At 45.9% G+C, this 20,743-nt stretch overlaps 1 protein-coding gene across 3 annotated transcripts in view; it reads left to right on the top strand.

Moving 5' to 3' along the window:
• The window catches only part of Eml6 (echinoderm microtubule associated protein like 6), a 263,304-nt gene that overhangs the window by 203,044 nt on the left and 39,517 nt on the right, over nucleotides 1-20,743 (top strand). For all 3 annotated transcript variants that reach the window (XM_026785058.1, XM_026785057.1, XM_026785056.1), the window contains exons 22-26: nucleotides 6,164-6,305; nucleotides 9,384-9,536; nucleotides 9,880-10,011; nucleotides 16,750-16,838; nucleotides 18,323-18,499. In XM_026785058.1, the coding sequence (XP_026640859.1) occupies nucleotides 6,164-6,305; nucleotides 9,384-9,536; nucleotides 9,880-10,011; nucleotides 16,750-16,838; nucleotides 18,323-18,499 (693 nt within the window). The remainder of the gene's footprint in view (nucleotides 1-6,163; nucleotides 6,306-9,383; nucleotides 9,537-9,879; nucleotides 10,012-16,749; nucleotides 16,839-18,322; nucleotides 18,500-20,743) is intronic.

Genomic DNA, 20,743 nt, shown 5'->3' with positions numbered 1-20,743 from the left:
GTGAAAAGTTCAAAGGAGAATCAGAAAAAGGGGGGAAATGAGGGAGGAGATCAACAAAGCCTGTTTTAAAATGATATACGTGTGTTAAACTAATGAGATAGATAGATTGATGATAGGCAGATGACAGACAGACAGACAGGATAAACACTCTTTAAAAATCTAGTAAAAGGAGGGTTGGAGAGATGGCTCAGAGGTTAAGAGCACTGGCTGCTCTTCCTGAGTTCAATTCCCAGCATCCACATGGTGGCTCACAACCATCTGTACTGAGATCTGGCGTGCAGGCATACATGGAGGCAGAATGTTGTATACATAATAAATAAATAAATCTTTAAAAAAAACCTAGTAAAAGCAAACCCAAAACCCTTACATCTCACTGTGCTCCCCTCCCGTGAGAGCCCTCTTGGAGACAGCCCCCTTGAGCCGTCTTTATTCTTTGTCTCTTTGCTTCTCTTGGTCCCTTACAAACTAATTTTTCCCTCTTTCTGATTATAACTTACTTAATACTATGGAAAAGCACATTTTAGCCCTCAAAAGTTTAAAAATGTTTGGAAATTTTTCCCATAAATGTTAGATTTCTCAGAGTTTTTGAAAATGTGATACAATTTAAACTGCAGTGTAAACTCTCCTAAGTTTATAAAATTTATATTATAGTTGAGGCAATTTTATTTAAATCTGCTATAAACATGATAATAAGGGCATTTCACCTTTTGGGTTTTACCATTCTGTTCTCTCCTGTCTGCTACTGTTGCTGTAATAATGAAAGAATCCCTACTGTGGCCTGCGCAGTACCTACTGTGCAGGCAGTACTATTGGCCACATTTATCTTCAGGACAGATTTAGCTGGTAAAGCCGTTTAACAGGTGAGGAATGGAAGCCTACTACATTTCCCACAGCTACATGCGAAGAATCCCAGAACCAAAACTCAAGCCCCATCTCCACCACTTTAGGCTGCTCCCCACTTGTTCTGCTGCTAAGGAAAGCCGTGCAGGAAGGTAAGGAAGGTGCAGCCCCCTGAGCTGGGGCTTCCTCTGTCCTCTCCCTGACCCTTTCTGCAGGGTCCCTGCCAGTGCAGGCCCAGAGAGGCAAGAGGGAAATCTGCTCTAACACTCCGTAAGCCGCGCTGGTTCACACTTCCAGAATCCAACCTGAGCGGTTCATTTCGGACATATTTAAAGGAATAAAGCTTCCTTGTGACAGTTATGGCACCAAAGCCTAAGGCAGGACTACACCAAAACTCCTTTGCAAAGCACCTGTGATTTCTTCTGTAAGAATAAGTTTTAGCGGGGGCTGGAGAGATGGCTCAGCTGTTAAGAGCACTGATGCTCTTCCAGAGGACCCGGGTTCAATTCCCAGCACCCACATGGCCGCTCACAACTGTCTGAAAATGCAGTTCCACAAGATCTGACACCTTCACATCAATGCACATAAAATAAAGTTAAATAAATCATAAAAAAGAATAAGTTTTAGGGAGGAAGTATTTGTAATAAGCACAACGTAACATTGGGTTCTGTTGGCTGAGAAACGGTGCTCAGGAGTCTGGGATTCAGGTGAAGCCTGGCTCTACAGAATGCCAAACGATCACCAGGTTACTAGCTCCATCTGCTCCAGCCTTCCGGGTAGGGAACAGGTGTAAATCCCTTCTGTTGACGAGGCAAGCGTGCGAGCTGAACATCCCTGCTTTCTCCGGTGCTCATCTGGAGCCCTCCACACCTTTCCTTCTCAGCTCCTCTTCTGTTCCTCCCTCGTCTGTCGTTCCTTCCTGCGTGAACTCAGTGTTTGTGTTCAGGTGAACCTGGAGGTTCCTGAGAAGAGAGGGCTTCCCTATGCTTTGTGGTAGGCATGGTGGAAAAGGGCATGCATGACTGCTCTCTCAAGACCCATGGTCATGTTTTGAAGGAAAGCAGATGCTGGGAGAATGTTCAGGAACCACAGAGGTGATGTAAAACCATCATCCATCCTACTATGGGCAAGTTTCAGAATTCCTTTTTCAGTTCAGATGAGCTTGGAATGAGCGGTGTTGTTTAAGAGAAAAGCAACTGGTTTGGGAGCTGGGGGAGCCGGCAGCATGCAGCAGGTTTTGAAAACCCCACCATGCACACTTGGAATATACCAGCTGTCCATTACACTGCTGTGGTCAGTGATGGGTAAAGTCAGATCTTGGTTTATTTCTTGTGTCATTTAGGGTCCTTCTGATCTGTCTCACATTCCCTCTACCATGTGGAATTTAAAGTGATCAGCTTGAGAAAAGTGATCATTCTAAGATCAGTTTTGAACAGATTTTTAAGAAGTTTATTGATTTTTATTGAGCTCTACATTTTTCTCTGCTCCCCTCCTTGCTTCTCCCCTCCCCGTCAACTCTCTCCCATGGTTCCCATGCTCTCAGTTTACTCAGGAGGTCTTGTCTTTTTCTACTTCCCATGTAGATTAGATCTATGTAAGTTTCTCTTAGCATCCTCATTGTTATCTAGGTTCTCTGGGATTGTGATTTGTAGGCTGGTTCTTTTTGCTTTATGATTTAAAACCACCTATGAGTGAGTACATGTAATAATGGTCTTTCTGGGTCTGGATTACCTCACTCTAAGTGATGTTTTCTAGCTCCATCCATTTGCCTGCAAAATTCAAGATGTCATTTTTTTCTGCTGTGTAGTACTCCATTGTGTAAATGTACCATATTTTCCTTATCCATTCTTCGGTCGAGGGGCATTTAGGTTGTTTCCAGGTTCTGGCTGTGACAAACAAAGCTGCTATGAACGTAGTTTAGCACATGTCCTTGTGGCACAATTGAGCATCCTTTGGATATATACCCAAAAGTTGTATTATTGGGTCTTGAGTGAGGTTGTTTTCTAATTTTCTGAGAAATCACCACACTGACATCCAAAGGGGTTGTACCAGCTTGCATTCCCACCATCAGTGCAGAAATGTTCCCTTTTCCCCACAACTTCTCCAGCATAAGTTGTCATCAGTGTTTTTGATCTTGGCCATTCTTACAGGTGTAAGATGGAATCTCAGAGTTGTTTTAATTTGCATTTCTCTGATGACTAAGGATGTTGAACAGTTCCTTAAGTGTCTTTCAGCCATTTTAGATTCCTCTGTTGAGAGTTCTCTGTTTAGGTCTGTACTCCTTTTTTTTTATTGGATTATGTGATCTTTTGGTGTCCAATTTCTTGAGTTCTTTGTTTATTTTGGAGATCAGACCTCTGTCTGATGTGGGGTTAGTGAAGATCTTTTCCCATTCTGTAGGCTGCTGTTTGTCTTGTTGACTGTGTCCTTTGCTTTACAGAAGGTTTTTAGTTTCAGGAGATCACATTAATTGTTTCTCTCAGTGTCTGTGCTGCTGGGGTTATATTTAGGAAATGGTCTCCTGTGCCAATGTGTTCAAGTGTACTTCCCACTTTCTCTTCTATGAGGTTCAGTGTGGATGGCTTTATGTTGAGGTCTTTGATCCATTTGGACTTGAATTTTGTGCATGGTGATAGATATGGGTCTATTTCACTCCTCCATATGTTCATATCCAGTTATGCCAGCACCATTTGTTGAATATGCTTTCTTTTTCCATTTTGTATTTTTTGCTTCTTTGTCAAAAATCAGGTATGTAGATTATTATCCAGGTCTTTGATTTGGTTCCACTGTCCTCCTGTCTGTTTTTATGCCAGTACCAGGCTGTTTTCAGTACTGTAGGTAGCTCTGTAGTAGAGTTTGAAGTCAGGGATTGTGATGCCTCCAGAAGTTCCTTTATTGTTCGGGGTTGTTTGGCTATCCTGGTTTTTTGCTTTTCCATATGAAGTTGAGTACCGTTCTTTTGAGGTTTGTGAAGAATTTTGCTAGGATTTTGATGGGCATTGCATTGACTCTGTAGACTGTTTTTAGTAAGATTGCCATTTTTACTATGTTAATTCTACCTACCCAAGAGCATAGGAGATCTTTATACTTTCTGGTGTCTTCTTCCATTTCTTTCTTCAAAGATTTAAAGTTCTTGTTATACAAGTCTTCCACTTGTTTGGTTAGGGTTACTCCAAGATATTTTATGCTATTTATGGCTATTATGAAGGTTGATGTTTTTCTGATTTCCTTCTTAGCCCATTTATGATTTGTGTACAGGAGGGCTACTGATTTTTTTTTTTAGTTAATCTTGTATCTTGCTACATTACTGAAAGTGAAACAGATATTTAAAAGAATCACAGGGCCTGCTGTGCAAAGAGACTGTCAGATAAAGCTCTCGGCAGAGCCAGTTAGTCTAGAGAGAGTAGGGATGGCCTGTCACCCATCCTGTGTGACTCTGAGGTGAGAGACTTTTAAAGAGCCCAGCACTGGGGATGCAGAGTGTCATGATCGCATGGGGTGATGAGCAGAGTCTATCCGCCCAGCCCCACCTTTCTCCAGGTACCTGACTATCTAGGAGGGCCTCCCAAATCACTGTTTGCTCAGACAGCTTCCCAGTCAAACTGCCGTCCAGTTTCTCTTTGGAAAGCTGCCTGTTCCCCAAAAATATCTCAACTACAAGCCCCCCAGGGGCATGTGGCCTGCCTTCTTACTGCTCAAAGCACAGCATCTGGAATCGGCTTAGTTAACGGTCTGTTTATTGCTGTGTGGTACGAATCTCTTCTCTATGCTGCTTTATTGAGAGATAAATTATTTTTTTCTTCATGTTAAGTGTTGCTATTTAAAATACTGAGGTTTGTTTTGTTTTCATTATTTTTATTTTGTTTTGTATTGTTTTGAGACATGGTTTGTCTGTATAGTTCCTGGAATTCACTCTACAGACCAGGCTGACCTAGAACTCACAGAGATCCACCTGCCTCTGCCTTCCAAGTGCTGGGATTAAAGGCATGTGCTACTGTCGCCCAAGTGTTGCTATTTCAAATACTGTTTTATCTCAGTCACAGTTTCTAAGGCAGCCGGAGTGTGTGTTTGTGATAAGACATGGGCATCTGAAATGGCCTCTGTGTGTCTTGCTAAGCACCTTTCATCTTGCTGGTGATTACACTTGGCACATGGGCACACCCATTTATGAACAAATGCTGAATCTGGGCTGCGCCTATGACTCTCTGAGTCAAAATTTGGATTTCTTTCTTTTCAGCCAGACGAAACGCATCCTGTAGCTCAGTGGGAGAATGCTTAAGTAGTATGTATGAGGCCCTGGGTTCCGTCCCGTATGGGGGCAGGAGAGAACCAAGTCCAGTGCACTCGAAGGACTAGAGTTGTAGGAACCAGAGTGTTGCTGTCTAGTTCCATGGCCAAGATGGATGGCCTCTACGCCTTAGAGTGTGGTTTCACCAAAGGCAATAGTGGCTTCAGCACAGTGTGTTTACATCGTGTGCTCAGGATCTGGGGAGATGCTCAGTTAAAGGGTTTGCTGTGCCAGCATGAGGCCCTGAATTGAGATCCCCAGTACCCACTTAAAAGCTGGATATGGTGGGGGCTGGAGAAATGGCTCAGAGGTTAAGAGCACTGCCTGCTCTTCCAAAGGTCATGAGTTCAATTCCCAGCAACCACATGGTGGCTCACAACCATCTGTAATGGGGTCTGGTGCCCTCTTCTGGCATGCAGACATACACACAGACAGAATATTGTACACATAATAAATAAATAAATAAATAAATAAATAAATAAATATTTTTTTAAAAAGCTGGATATGGTGGCATGCATCTCTAACTGCAAGGCTGGGGCTGGGCAGAGTCAGGGGGCTCCCTGGAGCTCTGTGGTCAGCCAGCTTGGCTAACCCACTGAGAGACCCTTTTCAAATGTTAAAGTAGACAGCAATGAAGAGCACACCCAGGGTTGACCTCTGGTCTCACACAGAAAGCACAGATATACTATGTAGATGATACACATACGCGCATACACACAAAACAGGGGGGACGGGCTGGGAGTTTTACAGTTTACCTGGATATTTGTTGCCGCATGGGAAAATGTCTTCCATGCTATAAACAAACCTATAGGCAGTGAGTCCTGTGTTTTCCTTTCTGAAAGAGTGGTTAGTCTCCTAAACCGCCAGCTTAAAGGCCGTGCGTAAGAAATGACTTAATACAGTCATCTTGGCTCAAGGAAACTGTTTATTCACGTCTTAGCCTGTCTGAGGCACTCTCAGCCTGAATATGCAGCCCCAGCTGAAGGAAGGCTAGCCAGGAAGCACGGTTTACCCTGTCGCGTTCCTCTCCCACAGGGACACATGGAAGGGGAAGTATGGGGGCTGGCAGCGCACCCTCTCCTGCCCATCTGCGCAACAGTAAGCGATGACAAGACCCTTCGGATCTGGGAATTATCCTCCCAGCACCGTATGCTGGCAGTACGGAAACTTAAAAAAGGTACACAGCATCTTACACTCATTCATCAGCTACCATTACACACCCCCAAAATAGCCCAAGCAAGAGAATTCAGGGTTCACCATGCAGTTAAAACTAAGAGCACACAGAGATTTCTCCAGAAGTTGTTCTCATCTCAGAGTGCTCCGGCACCATTCACTTCATACTGCGCAGGCGCTGGCCGTCAGGGCCTGTAGCCCTCCTCATTGAGAGCTGAAGTGCTTCAGCTTATAAAATAAAACAGATGAAGACAACCACTATTTATCCCTATAAATTTATGTTTATGGAAAATGAAAGGTTAGTTTGGTAGAAAAAATTAGCTGATGTCATAAATGTGTGTTGGACAATTGGCGTGCAGTAGGTTCCGCAGCTGTTTCTTGAGTGGCCCTGTGTGACAGGCGCATGGGGATCCCACAGAGATGGTGAGATCTGAAAGGAGTCCCCGCAGCAGCTGGCCTGCTTCCTTGGGTAATCGGAGAGGAGCTTAAAATAGGACTACTTAAAAGGCGGACAGGAATGAAATGGCCGGGAACAGTGCAGGGCTGTGCCATTAGCGACCGCAGATGCCGTTGCCAGGCCTGGGCTTGAAAAGACAGAAGGACCAAGGTGTTGGTGGGATGGGGGGGATGGGGAGTGAGAGCCGGGTGAGACAGCGGCTTTGCAGGAGGGGGTTGGAGGAGCAAGCACTCCAGCCTCCCAGGCCTTCACCTTCAGTTCTATGCTTCATTGTGGCCAAACGTACCCAGACACCAAGAGGCCGGGGCGCTCCTGACACTCTGCACTCAGGCCAGCTTCAGGCAGACAAGTGGAGAAGGGTGGAGAGTAGAATTGTTGTCCCGCGGGCACAAGGGGCCATGGAAGCTCAACTCAGACCCTTCACCCTTCACCTGGACTGCTTTCTTAGGAAGAGATGAGGGACTTGAGCCTCGTGGTCACAATTAAGGCAGGAAAGCTTGGGCCCTGCCCCCCCCCCTTTTTGTGCTGAGTCATTCTGCAGACTCCGGAGCATCTAAAGCGAGCGTCAAAATGAAAGCCTAGGGCTGGTAGCGGCAGCTGGGAGCCAGAATCATGCTAGCACATCACTTTACTCAGCAGGTGTAGGGGTTCTCTCCCTCTCAGCCTCTGGGCCACCAGGTCGAGAGGGGGAGGAGGCAGAAGAGGCAACAGAAAGCTTTGTACGTGACCCATGAGCACGAAATGGAGACAGACCCCTGAGACAGATTTTGGTGAATCAGCTCGATTTTATTCCAGAGCGTAAGGGATATATAGGATTGGGGAGCCTGGGGGCAAACCCTAATTTGCGCTAAGTGTCACGCTCCTATCACAAGACTTTGTACGTGGTGGTAGAGTCCTGCAGCAGAACTGGAGCAAGTCTATATAGGAGAATCTGGGCCAAGGTTTAAGTTAAAGATGACAGCTTTGGATAAGGCCAGTCCTCTAGGCCTGGGATGTCCTCCAGATAAGGGTGGTAGAGAGCAGGAGGCATTACTGAAGGGAGGGAGCTGTCAGGCCCGTACGGCAAACTGCGACCTCTAAGCAGCCAGCAGAGACCCAGTGAGGGAGGCTGTCATTCTCATGGTTTGGAGACAGGTTACTAGAGTAGCTTGGTTGAGGTCCCCTGAGTACTAAATAGCAAAACTGAATGCACACTGCAGCATGGTGGCCTCACAGAGCAACCTGTGCCCTGGTTGTCACACATTGCCTCACCTTCCCCTAGACACCTACAACTCGGCAGATGGTGGAGCAAGGATTTCAAGCAATTCCAAAGCCATGCTCTGAACGATTGAATTGTCTAGCCCACTAGGACCTTCTGTGGAAGCTAGCTAATGGACTTTAATCCCTGGGTTAAAAATTAGTTAAGAAGAAAAGCTACTGCTCTTAGATGACAGTTCCACCTAGTTCCCCCTGCTCCCCTGGTGTAATCATTACCGTCTCTCCTTTCACCCTAAGACACAGCCCAGTTTGTCCGGTGATCAGGCTCACCGCACCCTGCTGGTGCTGCCTAGGCTAGCTAGTCCCTGTATCGTCTCTCCACTAGCAGCAGGGCTGACTCACACTAGGGAATAGGCACTAAGTGGACAAGCGCATGGAGATGCTGTCTACATAAACCAATTCGGCGTTATTAGAATGAACACCATACTTGACGTCTGTCAGCAGAGCCGTAGGTCCCTACGGAAGCCAGACAGAGCTGCTGGAGCTGCATCCGCACACGGCAGCATGGCTACGGTTGTGACAACCAAAATTTTCCGACTTCTGCATTGTGCATTATGATCCATGAGGCAGAGAAATTAAAACTATGAGGGTTTTTCTAAATAAACAAATGTGTATGCCAGTCAAGATATCCTAAAAAGCAGCTCCTAGAAATCTTGTTGGAGAATTCACGCTCTTGAATGTTTCCTCTCTTCTCAGAGGGTATGTTATCCACTAGCCCACTTGCACCCACTCACCCTACCTACCTTAAAGGCCCAGATACTCCAAGGTAAAGAAATGAATGAATAAACCTTGTGGATATTAAGATTTTATTTTTAAGATTGATTTTTTTTAAAAGATGTGTGTCTGTGTGCCTGTGTGGAGGTGTGAGCATATGCATGCAGGTGTCCGATTTCCTGAAACCAACTGATGTGGGCATCGGGAACCAAGCCGAGGTCCTTTGCAAGAGCAGTGCGTGCGCTTGACCTATGAGCCATTTCTCCAGCTCTAAACATGTGATTTTGGTAGTATGTGAGAGGAAGACATAGTTAAATTATGATAATTTTCACAGATTTAAAAATATTTGTTTTATGGACACACATGTCATACGTACAGACATGAGGATGAGAGACAACTCTTGGGAGTTCGTCCTCGCCTTCTGCTGTGGGTTCTCAGGTTCAAACTCAGGTTGTCAGGCTTATAGAAGAAGTACTTTTGCCCACAGAACTGTCCCGCCAGTTCCCAATGATGAAATCTGAATCCCCACCTGGGTAGCGCTAACGGCCCAGCCACACATCAACATGTGATACATGCGCCCACATTTCTCCTGTCTCTGCCTGCTCGGCTCAATGGCAGAACACTCAACTATGATTTCCTCGGACCCCTGTATAGGAGGAAGATGCTGTGCCTTCTCCCCTGATGGGAAAGCCTTGGCAGTTGGCTTGAACGATGGGAGTTTCTTGGTGGTAAATGCTGACACGGTGGAAGACATGGTCTCCTTCCATCACAGAAAAGAGATGATCTCCGACATTAAATTCTCAAAAGGTGAGCCGGGCCGTGGTGGTGCACACGCCTTTAACTCCAGCACTCAGGAGGCAGAGGCAGGCGGGTCTCTGTGAGTTCAAGACAAGTCTGGTCTACAGAATGAGTTCCAGGACAGCCAGAGGTGTCACACAGAGAAACCCTGTCTTAAAAAAGAAAAATTCAAAAGGTGAATATGGTAATAGATACTTGAAAAAAAATTGCACTCTTGAGACAAAAAATATATATATAAGAATGGACTGTCCTAAAAGTTTCTTTGACTTTTCTCCCACTTCAGAATCTTAAGTTCCTGGAGATGAATCTCTACATCAAATGTGTTGCTGTTTACTGTATCTTTTCTCTGTAGATACAGGAAAATACCTTGCGGTGGCATCCCATGATAACTTCGTGGACATTTACAATGTACTTACAAGCAAGAGGGTCGGCATCTGTAAAGGGGCGACCAGCTACATCACACACATCGACTGGGATTCCAGAGGTAAAGCGGGTTGTGGCTTTAAGATAAAACTTAAACTCGTTGTCTGTTTGAGCATCATCTCTAGAGAGAATGGTGGTTGAGCTTTAGAGGGAAACAGGAAGAGGCGGGCCCACGGCAGCGTATGAGGCTCACCTGAGAGCCCAGGAGAGGCTGCTGTAACCATTCGGAATATTTTCCTATTCTGTGAAGATCTTAACTAACTGAAGCCATCATGAAAACATGTGCTGCCCTGAGTTACCATTCGTGCCGTGGGTTACATGTGATCCGTCCTTGCCTTTCTACTCAGTTTTCCTGACCAATACTATTTCCGGGAGATCGGTCCCAAAGTCTCAAGCAATTTCCATGTGTCAGTGAAGCTAGAAAGCTATGCTCGGCTCCCCTGAATTTATCTATGCTCCCCAAAGCTCCTAGCTTCCCTCTTTGTCTCCTCCAAGTTACTTCCGCAAGCCATGAAGCCTTGTCTGTTTAATACAGCTAGCATCTGCAAAATCTTAAGACAGAAAACGTGGGTCTAGAAGTGAGGCATGGCTCATATTCTCTGTGAAAGTTTTGACTTCCGGAGGGAGGTGGGATCATTCTGAAGGAAACTGGACTGTGATGATGCAGAAGGAGAGAAGCTACAAGTCCTGGAGGAAGGAGTGAGGGGGCTCGGGATGGGCCGTGTCAGTGGGGTGGACCGTAAGTGCTCGGGGTGGGCCGTGTCAGTGGGGTGGACCGTAAGTGCTCGGGGTGGGCCGTGTCAGTGGGGTGGAACATAAGTGCTCGGGATGGGCCGTGTCAGTGGGGTGGAATGTAAGCGCAGCACAGGGGCTCGCCATTGGATCCTGGAGACTCAAGCATTTAGGAGCGGGCAGGATCCTCACTTACAAAGAAGTCCTAGTCTGTTGTGGTGGAAGAGTACAGTGCGTGTTCTGAGGAGAGAGCTCCGAGGGAAATCCTAGGCATGGATCACCAGACAGCCACAGAGGGTGTCCCAGGCCACAGGAACGTGGTGTGCAGAGCCGAGAAGGTGGGAGGGTCAGGGGTGCTTGACTGAGCAGTGAAGGAAAGAAATCTGGAGAGTCCGACCAAAGTGGAGCCCTTCTGTCGAGCTCGCTCACGCAGAATTTGGTTCTGGAGGCATTGAGGAGCTCCAGGTTATTTTGAGTGGGGCATCCCCAAGAGCAACTAATAAAAGTCAGAGGAAGCTGGCAAAGGTCTGAGCCAGGAAGAGATTCCTGTAGGGACTCTGGGATACTTTATTTCAAGTTTTGTTTTGTTTTGTTTTTTGAGGTAACTGTTGTCCAGGCCGGGCAGCTGTTTAGCTGTGTCTGGATTTGCTCTGGAATTTGAACTTTATTTGAGCTGTATGGCCTGCAGCAGTTTTTGTACAGTAAATGGAGAGAAAGACATGTGACTTATCGTAAGAGGCGCCAGGCCCAGTGAGGGCAGAGGGAAATCAGATAAATCCCCCTAGCTTTCAGGTCAGAGCTGTGCCAGACAGGCAGAGAGGCAAGGGCGTGGGATGGAATTTGTAGCCAGGCAGAAGCAGGGCTGCTGGTGTCACCTGGGATTGGTGAGGCCGAGGGGTCAGTGGGGACAGCTGCCTCTCACGCCTACTTCTGTTATATTCTCTGTTCTATTGTTTTAAAAACCCAAGCAGGCAATGGTCGTCCCTCTTCCTCCTCTGTGTGTGGCAGGCTTAGATGATGCTTCAGAGCCCACCACACACACAGCCGTGGCCCTGAACGTCAGGCGTGAAATCTCCCATCTGCCATCACTGTTAGGGGGATAAAAACCCACCAGTGGTTTTACTTCGGAAGTGAAGGACCAGCAGGAGATTCTAATTTGGAAGATTTTTAAAGAGATTTTAAAGGAAAAATATATAAATATTTTACCAGTATTAAATGTACCAGTTGAAGCATGGCGAATACTCTCCTTGTTGTGTGGCCATTATCATTATCCACCCCGAGAACTCACTTCATCTCGCAGGACCAGAACTCCATACCCAGCAGACGATGGCTCTCCTGTAAATCCCTAGACACTTCCATTCCGTGCCTTTTGGACTGGACTTCTCTATGCAGCTCATCTTAGTAAAACCTCACATTGCTGTTTTTCTGTTACTAGTTCAGTTCCTTCCACACGGTGTCCTCGGGGATCAGAATTCCCTTCCTAAGGCAGCTGATTGCTGTCTGTGTGTCTGCTCCACATTTGGCTTGGGTGTTTATCTGCTGGTACACACCTAGGCTGCCTCCACTCTAGCAATTGTGAACAATGCCGCCATGAATCTGGGTGTACAAGTGTCTTTCCAAGCCTCTGTTATCAATGTGTGGGGTGTACACCCCGGGTGGAGGTCCTTAGGTCTGCTGGCGAGGTTTTCTGAGAAACTCAGAAGCTGCACGGCTTTGTCCTCTTGCCAGGGGCCGTCCACAAGGGCCCCAGTCAGCCCCACCCTTCTTAACACTTGGGCTCGCTCTCTGTCTGGCTGGTAACTGTCCTAACAGACACATGGCGGTGCCGTGCCATACTGTGGTGTGGGTTTACGTTTGAGAGAGAGAGAGTTAGGTTCGTTTTGTTTCTGTCAGGTGTGTAGGCCTTGCGTTGCATGCTGGAGACTCAAGAAGAAGAAAGCCAGGATGGAAAAGCCATGATCTTTGTGGTCATGACCAGGTTGTTGCTAGGGGGTGGGGGAACTCCGAGTGGAGCCGTCACCTGGTGGGAGAGAGGGGCAATACCTTACTGTCCTCTGTTCTAACCCAGGCCAGCCACTAGGACTGGGGAGGCACTCTGAGTAAGACGAAGGAAAAGTCAGCGTTTTTGAAGAACCAACTGACAGCCCTTTCTAAAAGGGCCTTCGGTCAGAGTCCCTATGGCTTGAGAGCATAGTAGAATACTTGTGTTTTTGAAGTCTAAACCAGCTTGAGAACGGGAGCAGGTGCACCCGTGCCTCTTGCTAGCTTAACTACAGTCCTGTCAGCTGTCAACTCTCTGTTATCCAGAAATCCCAGGTCCCAGCTATCTCGGGCATGTGCCATGCTCCCGCAAGAGCAGCCTAGCTTGTCCTAGCGGAGGCCTCGAGAGCATGGAAGGGGTAAAGAGCAAAATTTAGATACAGGGGGTTTGTTTGTCAGAAATAGTGAGAGCATCTGCTATACCCAGCTGGCTCAGCAGGGGTGGGGATGGCGTAGGTGCAGGCGCAGGCACAGCCTCAGCCTCAGCAGCCTTCGTGACCATGGCAACAGCAGGCTCATTTGCTCTTGCAGGAACATCAGTTCCCCAAAGGAGGGCTCATGCATGGAATAGTAGAGAAAAGAATGTGTGGGGAGAGGCAAAACACAGGATTTATTGTAGGTAGTAAAAGTTCATTTCTGAAGCCAGTAGGATCTTTAGTCGATCAACAGTTGGGAACTTCACAAGATACTTGGTTTCTATTTTCACTTCAAATGGCCTGGCAAGTTTGATCCTTGTAGTACTACTCTGGAATTACCGTGACACGTGAGATGCCTGGCAACTGGGCTAACACATGTGGCCTTTACTGCGTGTCGTTGACTATCTGTCCTTAGCTGTCAGGACAGGTTTTTTGCTTTTTCTTTTTTCTTGGTTTGTTTTATTTTTTCTGCCCTGTTTTTCTGTGTGAGCAGACTTTTCTAATGATAAAAATGTGGGCACTGAAAGAATTCAGTTTGTATTATTTGGGGACAAGAATATAGATAATATAGACTTTTTTGTCTTTGCTTCTGCTCCTTGTCCTCAGATTGCTCTCCGTGTGCGTGTGCGTGTGCGTGTGCGTGTGCGTGTGTGTGTGTGTGTGTGTGTGTACATACACTTGGAGGCAGGGGTAAAAAGAGAAAGCAAAGAAAGAGAATGGACGGCAGGCAGAGGAAGAAGAAGGATGGTGACCTATTTCTACCATGTAACATTAAAGGAAGGGAGAACACACATGCCCATGATTATGGCTTGCTTAAACATGAAAATAGTTGGTTTTAATTCATAGTCTGTCTTTCAAGGAACAGCAGCCTGCTCAGATTAGCTGAAATTTCAAAGTAATGATGTAGAATGCTTCATAGCCTCCGAGAGCAGGCTTAAAGCAATACCTAAGGAACTGGCTTTAAGAATGAACTGTAAACCAGGCCTGGTGGACCACACCTTTAATCCCAGCATCCAGGAAGCAGAGGCAGGAGGATCTCTGTGAGTTCGAGGCCTACCTGGTTTACAAAGTGAGTTCCAGGACAGCCAAGGCTGTTATACAGAGAAACCCTGTCTCTAAAACAAAGCAAAACAGCAGCAACAAAAAAAAAAAAGAATGAACTGGGAACTTCTGAGGAACGAAGAAAGCAGTTGCTTTCTCTTTCCCTGCTTGGGGCAGCTGCTCCCACCGGCTGCTCCTCTGGGTCTTGTGTGTAGCTGTGCCCCCAGCCGGTACACATGAACCTCCCCTAACTCAGTTCTACCCTCTCAGTTTCAGATGCCCCCAACTCTCGGCTCCCAAATCCACATCTCATCCCAGCTGGGAATCCCCTCAATGCCAGCTTCTAGGAGAGACAATTTTTTATTGCCTAGCCCAGTGTGGGTTCATCTTCAGTTGAGGTGACTCTAAGGGAAAGGCGGGCCAAGCGAGTGCCCACAGGTGTCTGGCATTGTGTGGCGCTTCTTGTGTTTGTCTCCCTTGCGTCTCTAACACCCTTGCGGTCCTTTCATCACCTAGACAGCTCAGTATTTGGAGGTTTAATTGTGAAGTGTGATCTTAAAAGACTGTAGTTAGGCCGGGCGGTGGTGGCGCAAGCCTTTAATCCCAGCCCTGGGGAGGCAGAGGCAGGCGGATCTCTGTGAGTTCGAGGCCAGCCTGGTCTAGAAGAGCTAGTTACACAGAGAAACCCTGTCTAGAAAAACAAAACAAAACAAACAAAACAAAAACTGTACAGCTTTGGGGGAGCCTAGGCAGTTTGGATGCTCACCTTACTAGACCTGGATGGAGGTGGGTGGTCCTTGGACTTCCCACAGGTCAGGGAACCCTGATTGCTCTTCGAGCTGATGAGAGAGGGAGACTTGATGGGGGAGGGGGAGGGAAATGGGAGGCGGTGGCGGGGAGGAGGCAGAAATCTTTAATAAATAAATAATTTTTTTAAAATATTTATTATGTATACAATATTCTGTTTGTTTGTATGCCTACAGGCCAGAAGAGGGCAGCAGACCCCATTACAGATGGTTGTGAGCCACCATGTGGTTGCTGGGAATTGAACTCAGGACCTTTGGAAGAGGAAGCAATGCTCTTAACCTCTGAGCCATCTCTCCAGCCCCAATAAATAAATTTTTTTTAAAAAATCAAAAAAAAAAAACTGTAGTTAGTAAGGAGAGCTGTTCCAATGGTGTCAGACTTCCAGTCCTGAGTTCTCCAGTACCTTATCTTCCGAGTCATCAGGGAATAGCTGCATCAGAAAATGTCTGACCTGAGACTTTTAATCTTTTTCCCACATATTTTACAGTCACTTTTGAAAGTCCTAATGATATATTTTCTCTGCTGGTAAATTTAGTTCATTAGAAAAGTAATACTTGCTCACTTCCTGCTGCTGGGCAGTGAGTGATCACTTAATCCCCCTCATTTTTTTTTGTTTTTGTTCATTCATGCATGTTTAGCCATAGCAAAGTCTGTCTACCCCAGAACCCCCCTTCCAGCTCCCCTCAATCCCCGGAGTCTATGCAGTCCCACCCCCAGTCATGTGATACCTTACCAAATTAGAAACTGTTAGACCAGATTAGCAGGGAAGAGCCTGGAGAGCCTCAATCCTTAGTTCATCCCTTGGAAACACCCAGACCTCCTCTCGATTTCAGACCAAGTAATAATACATGTTACAGGCAGCATGCAGAGCCCAGGGGAATCTCTTGGTATTGTTTTTCCTACGAGCGTACCACAGCGTATAGATGCACAGTTGTGGGAGGAAAAGGAAATAGCACTCTGTGTAAACTGCTTACAGGTCAAAGGGTCCCGCGTCAAGTGAGCTCCTAGCTGTGGAAGCTGGGTCTTCTCGACACTCGGTGTTCTCTAAAGTATTGTCATGTCCAAACCTGATTGAAATTTTCTGTCACTAAACCATTGCAAAAAAAGAATAGTAGATGCCATCCGCCAACACACGACACTTTCCATTCCTGAAGGATTGCTGCCTCGCACGAGGAGAGCTGAGTCTTTTCCACCATCAGTCACAGCGAATGAGACTGGCTGTATAGTGCTCACCATTTTATTTGAGGATCGCCTCTGTCTGCTTTTGAAGTCTTCAACTAAGACAAGGTTGGGAGGGGCAGGATTTGTAGCTTGCTTTGTGTGTCTTTCTCATCCCTAGCTTTAAAGGCAGATTTAGAAATGAAAACCAAACAAATGCAGTTCTCAGGGGCACCTCACTTCTGATGCCAGAACAATTCTCCTTCCCTCGTTTACACAGACGGCAGTGGGGAAAACAGGTGGAAACTGGAAAATTATAGCTCCTTTCAGTGCTGCTGAGCAAGAGACTCGCCTCAGTTCTTGTGTTATTGGACAGACACTTAGGGTCAAATTTTATGAGGCCCATTTTTTTTTTGAATTAGAACTTTGGGCATTATCTCATACAGTGTGTTGATATTTACGTGCTTCTGGAATAATGTAGCATATATTTAATTCAATTTATGAGACTAATTAAAATGAATGAAATTGTGGCAGCCATGCTTAGCATTTTATAACAAAATAATAAATACACAGTATAATTCACCCTCTTGTTTCTACCATAACAGGGAAATTGTTGCAAGTTAATTCAGGTGCCAAAGAACAACTTTTCTTTGAAGCTCCAAGAGGCAGAAGACATATAATAAGACCGTCTGAGGTAACAGTCCAACATAAAGATTTTAAAAGGTATTTGGGAGCTGGAGAGGTGGCTCAGTGGTCTTGTAAGGGCACTGGCTGCTCTTCCAGAGGCCTCGGGTTTAATTCCCAGAGCCCACGTGGCAGCTCACACCTGTCTGTGGCTCCAGTTCCACGGCTTCTGACACCCTCGCACAGACGTGCATGCAGGCAAAACACCAATGCACATAAAATGGAAAATAAATTATATATTTAAAAAAAGATATTTGCCTTGGTTGAAAATTACACATTCTAATCAAGCCTGTCGATCTTAATTATGAACACAGGGTGCCGTCTACCTTTATGCTTTTGGATTTCTAAATATTAGAAATCTTAGCAATGACTTGTGAGGGCAAGGGCTGACTGTGTCCCTGACATCGATGGCATTCTGCTCAGCTTTGTTTCCCGAGGGCCCTGAGTCTGCTAATAAGCTGGATGGCTCGTCCCTCTTTTCCACTCATCGTGCCATTTTGTACGATGCTTTTTTATGACTGTGAATTTTTAGACAGTCTATTAGCATTCATTTGTAATAATAAACAATATTATCCATAATGAAACAGAAGTCGAACCAATCCAGTGCCAAACTATTTTTTCCCCATGTCCTTTACCCCGCATGTAGTTTTTTAATAATTAAGGCCAAGCCTGTGAAAAACTTAGAATCTGGTACCTGCTGCTGATGCTGGCAACCTAAATTCAATCCTCAGCAGCCACAGAGCAGAAGGGGAGTTCAGACTCCCCACCCACACTGCAGCATGAGTACCCGACTCTCATGTACAGATACACAACCAAAATCTTTTTAAAAAATTTGTAATATCTACTAGCTCAGGGATTCTTTGCCAGAAGCAGTTGCCTGCTAAAACATTTGTTGGTATCCATGGAGGAGGGCGGTACTGGCATCCAAGGGGTGAAGGCCAGGCATGCTGTTAAACATGGCGTCCTGCACAGACCATTATCCTACAGCAAAGAATGACCTGGCACAAGGTGTCAGAGCTGGGGCTGACAATAACCAATCTAGTTCGTGAATGACACCATGATTAAAAATTTAGTTAAAACTTTACAAACCTTTGTTATGGTCAGAGTTCCAAAAGTACAAAGTATGCTTTTGATCTAGGAAAAATATTCGAGTATATTTGACAGTCGTATTGGCTTATTGAGAAAAGGCAATACTACTTTAAATATGCAAGGGGCTGGATACAATGCTTGTGTCCAGTAATTTTAGTGCCTGGGAGGCTGGGACAGGATTGCTGAGAGTTCTGGGCCAGGTGGGGCTACAGTCTGAGACCCTGTCTCATAAAGAGTACGATAATAATGGCACTAAGAATTGGAGCTCAGCACCCAGTACAAATGCCTGCTGTTGGAGAGCTTGTCATCTCCAGCTAACGACTCATTTGAAAAATGGCTTCTCTTGAATAAAACAAGAAGAAAAGAGGCTCTAAAACGTGGTCACGCCCTTTCATCCCCCTGCAGATTGAGAAGATAGAATGGGACACATGGACCTGTGTCCTGGGACCCACCTGTGAAGGAATCTGGCCAGCACACAGCGACGTGACTGATGTCAATGCTGCCAGTCTCACTAAAGATGGCGCCCTCTTAGCCACTGGGGATGACTTCGGCTTTGTTAAGCTTTTTTCGTATCCTGTCAAGGTAATAGTGCATGCTTGTCAGAGATTTGATCTGTCAGTAATTTTCCTAAACCTACCTATTGCAGCTGTGTGGATTTTTTTTTTTTACTTGAATGCATAGGCAGTCCGAAATGGTATTTATTACTTCTGTCATGCTGTGTAGAAACCTCCCTGGTACTGTTTTTAAGTGGACGACTTAAGTGACATTCTCGTGACATAGAGGTTCCCCCAGATCCTCATCGTATGAACTGTGAATTCGATGTCATCTTGATACCTCTCACTCTGCCGTTCCGACTGTTCTAGCAAAGGTCCGGAGACTAGGAACCTGCTGTCCCTGCAAGCAGCACAGTAATTGTTTTGAAACAGCTTCTGTTGTTAACAGACATCACTTGGCCCCGAGCCCCTGTGTGTAGCCTGCACCCTGCCTCTTGACCACTGAGACATCTTTCCAGTTCCCTAACGGCCTTTGTATGTAGGAACGTTGTAAGCTCATCTCCCCCTCTGGGCATCTCCAGTCCCTTCTGCCATTCCCCTTGTGCTATGATTTCTAGCTGCTCTCCCTCTCTGCCGACATCAGTCCCTTCTCCGGCTGCCTAGAGGAGAGCCAGTGCTTCAGATAGACCCTGACTAGCTCACAGGACAGCCAGACTATTAGCTTCTTGGTTTTGAGTTTACAGTCCCATTGAATAAAATGAAAACTGTCACCAAGTAAGCTAAAATCATAGCTGAACTATGCATGGAGCTGTCGTTCTCGGGAGCGTTCACGTTCCCACCCTGTACTTGCAGAATCTAGTGTCTGAAGTCTGGTTAGAGCACTTTGTATCCACACCAAGAGAACGTTCATCATGCTTAGCGTGTCTACCCTAGCCACGTCTTTCAATGCCTTCGAGACTGTGACTCCATTCTAGCCCCATGCTGTCTCCATCTTACAATCTTATTTCTACATCATGGGAAGAGATATCAGTCAAATGCCGGTGCCAGCTGCCCCCATCCGGGTCCCTTCCACGTGTCAGTCTGCATTTAGTTCCAGTTCTGTAACTGCTAACAGATATTCAAAACTCTCTAGCTAAACAATACCGCAGCTTCCTCCAAGACATTATTAAAATACTTAGTGTCTGATAAAAGGCCAGCAACTAAAACATAGTGGGCTCAGGCAGCTCAACAGACCCAGGTCTAAGGTGGTGGATCCTTAGACCACCATGGTACAGCCTGACTCACCCAAGTACTGTGTTCAGTCTCCACAACCTTAAACAAAGACTGGGGATGGAGAAATAGCAAACAGAACACAGTGGTTTACGTTCGTAAGTTTTTGAGGCACCTTCATGCTGTTTTCCATAATGCTGTGCCAATTTGCATTCTCTCCAACAGTAGCTTAGCATTTCCGTCAGTGTTCCCTTTTCTCCACGCCCTCCCAAACACTTGTTCTTTTGTTTCCTTGGGTACCAGTTGTCCTAACATATGTGGTGATATCTCATCATGGTTTCAATTTGCATTCCTCTGGTAAGCGAGGTCTGGTGACTTTTCATACCCCCATTTTCCATTTCCATGTTGGTTTTTTGTTTTCTTTTTGTTTTTGCAGAAATATCTGTTCAGGTTCTTTGTCCTATCAATCTATCTATCTATCAGTCTATCTATCTATCTATCTATCTATCTATCTATCTATCTATCTATCTATCTATCTCTGTCTTTCTCTCCAGTTTACTTTTTTAAATTATTATTTTAAAAATTGTGTGTGTGTGTGTGTGTGTGTGTGTGTGTGTGTGTGTGTGTGTGAGTAAAAGTGCCCCCAGAGACCAGAAAGGGGCCTTAGATCCTCTGGAACTGGAGTAAACGTGGTTTCAGAGTCTAACAAGGTGCTAGGCATCGAACTCCAATCCACTGGAGAGCAGAAGGCCCTCTTAACTATTCAGCTGTCTTTCTCTTCACCTCACCTCACCGCCCATATATATCAAGCTGGCCTTGAATTTACTGTGTTCCTCCTGCTTCTGCCCTTCCAAATACTGGTATTGCAGGTCTGTGACACCATATCTAAATGCCCTGCTTTTTTTTTTATCTAGTTTTTCTAGCTCAGTTCCCTTACCCAATTGCTGCATGCTGATAAGTATAGTTGCTCTGGGTCTAAGAAAATTCACTGTTAATTGAATGTGTTCTCCCTGCAAACACATCTCAGCCCTGACTCCACAGTGAGTGTGTGTGTGTGTCCTGACTCCACAGTGAGTGTATGTGTGTCCTGACTCCATGGTAAGTGTGTGTGTGTGTGTGTCCT

The sequence above is a fragment of the Microtus ochrogaster genome, linkage group LG1, assembly GCF_000317375.1.
Source record: "Microtus ochrogaster isolate Prairie Vole_2 linkage group LG1, MicOch1.0, whole genome shotgun sequence".
Taxonomy (NCBI): domain Eukaryota; kingdom Metazoa; phylum Chordata; class Mammalia; order Rodentia; family Cricetidae; genus Microtus; species Microtus ochrogaster.
Note: the sequence above shows the minus strand (reverse complement) of the source record. Positions and strands in the feature narration are given on the sequence as shown.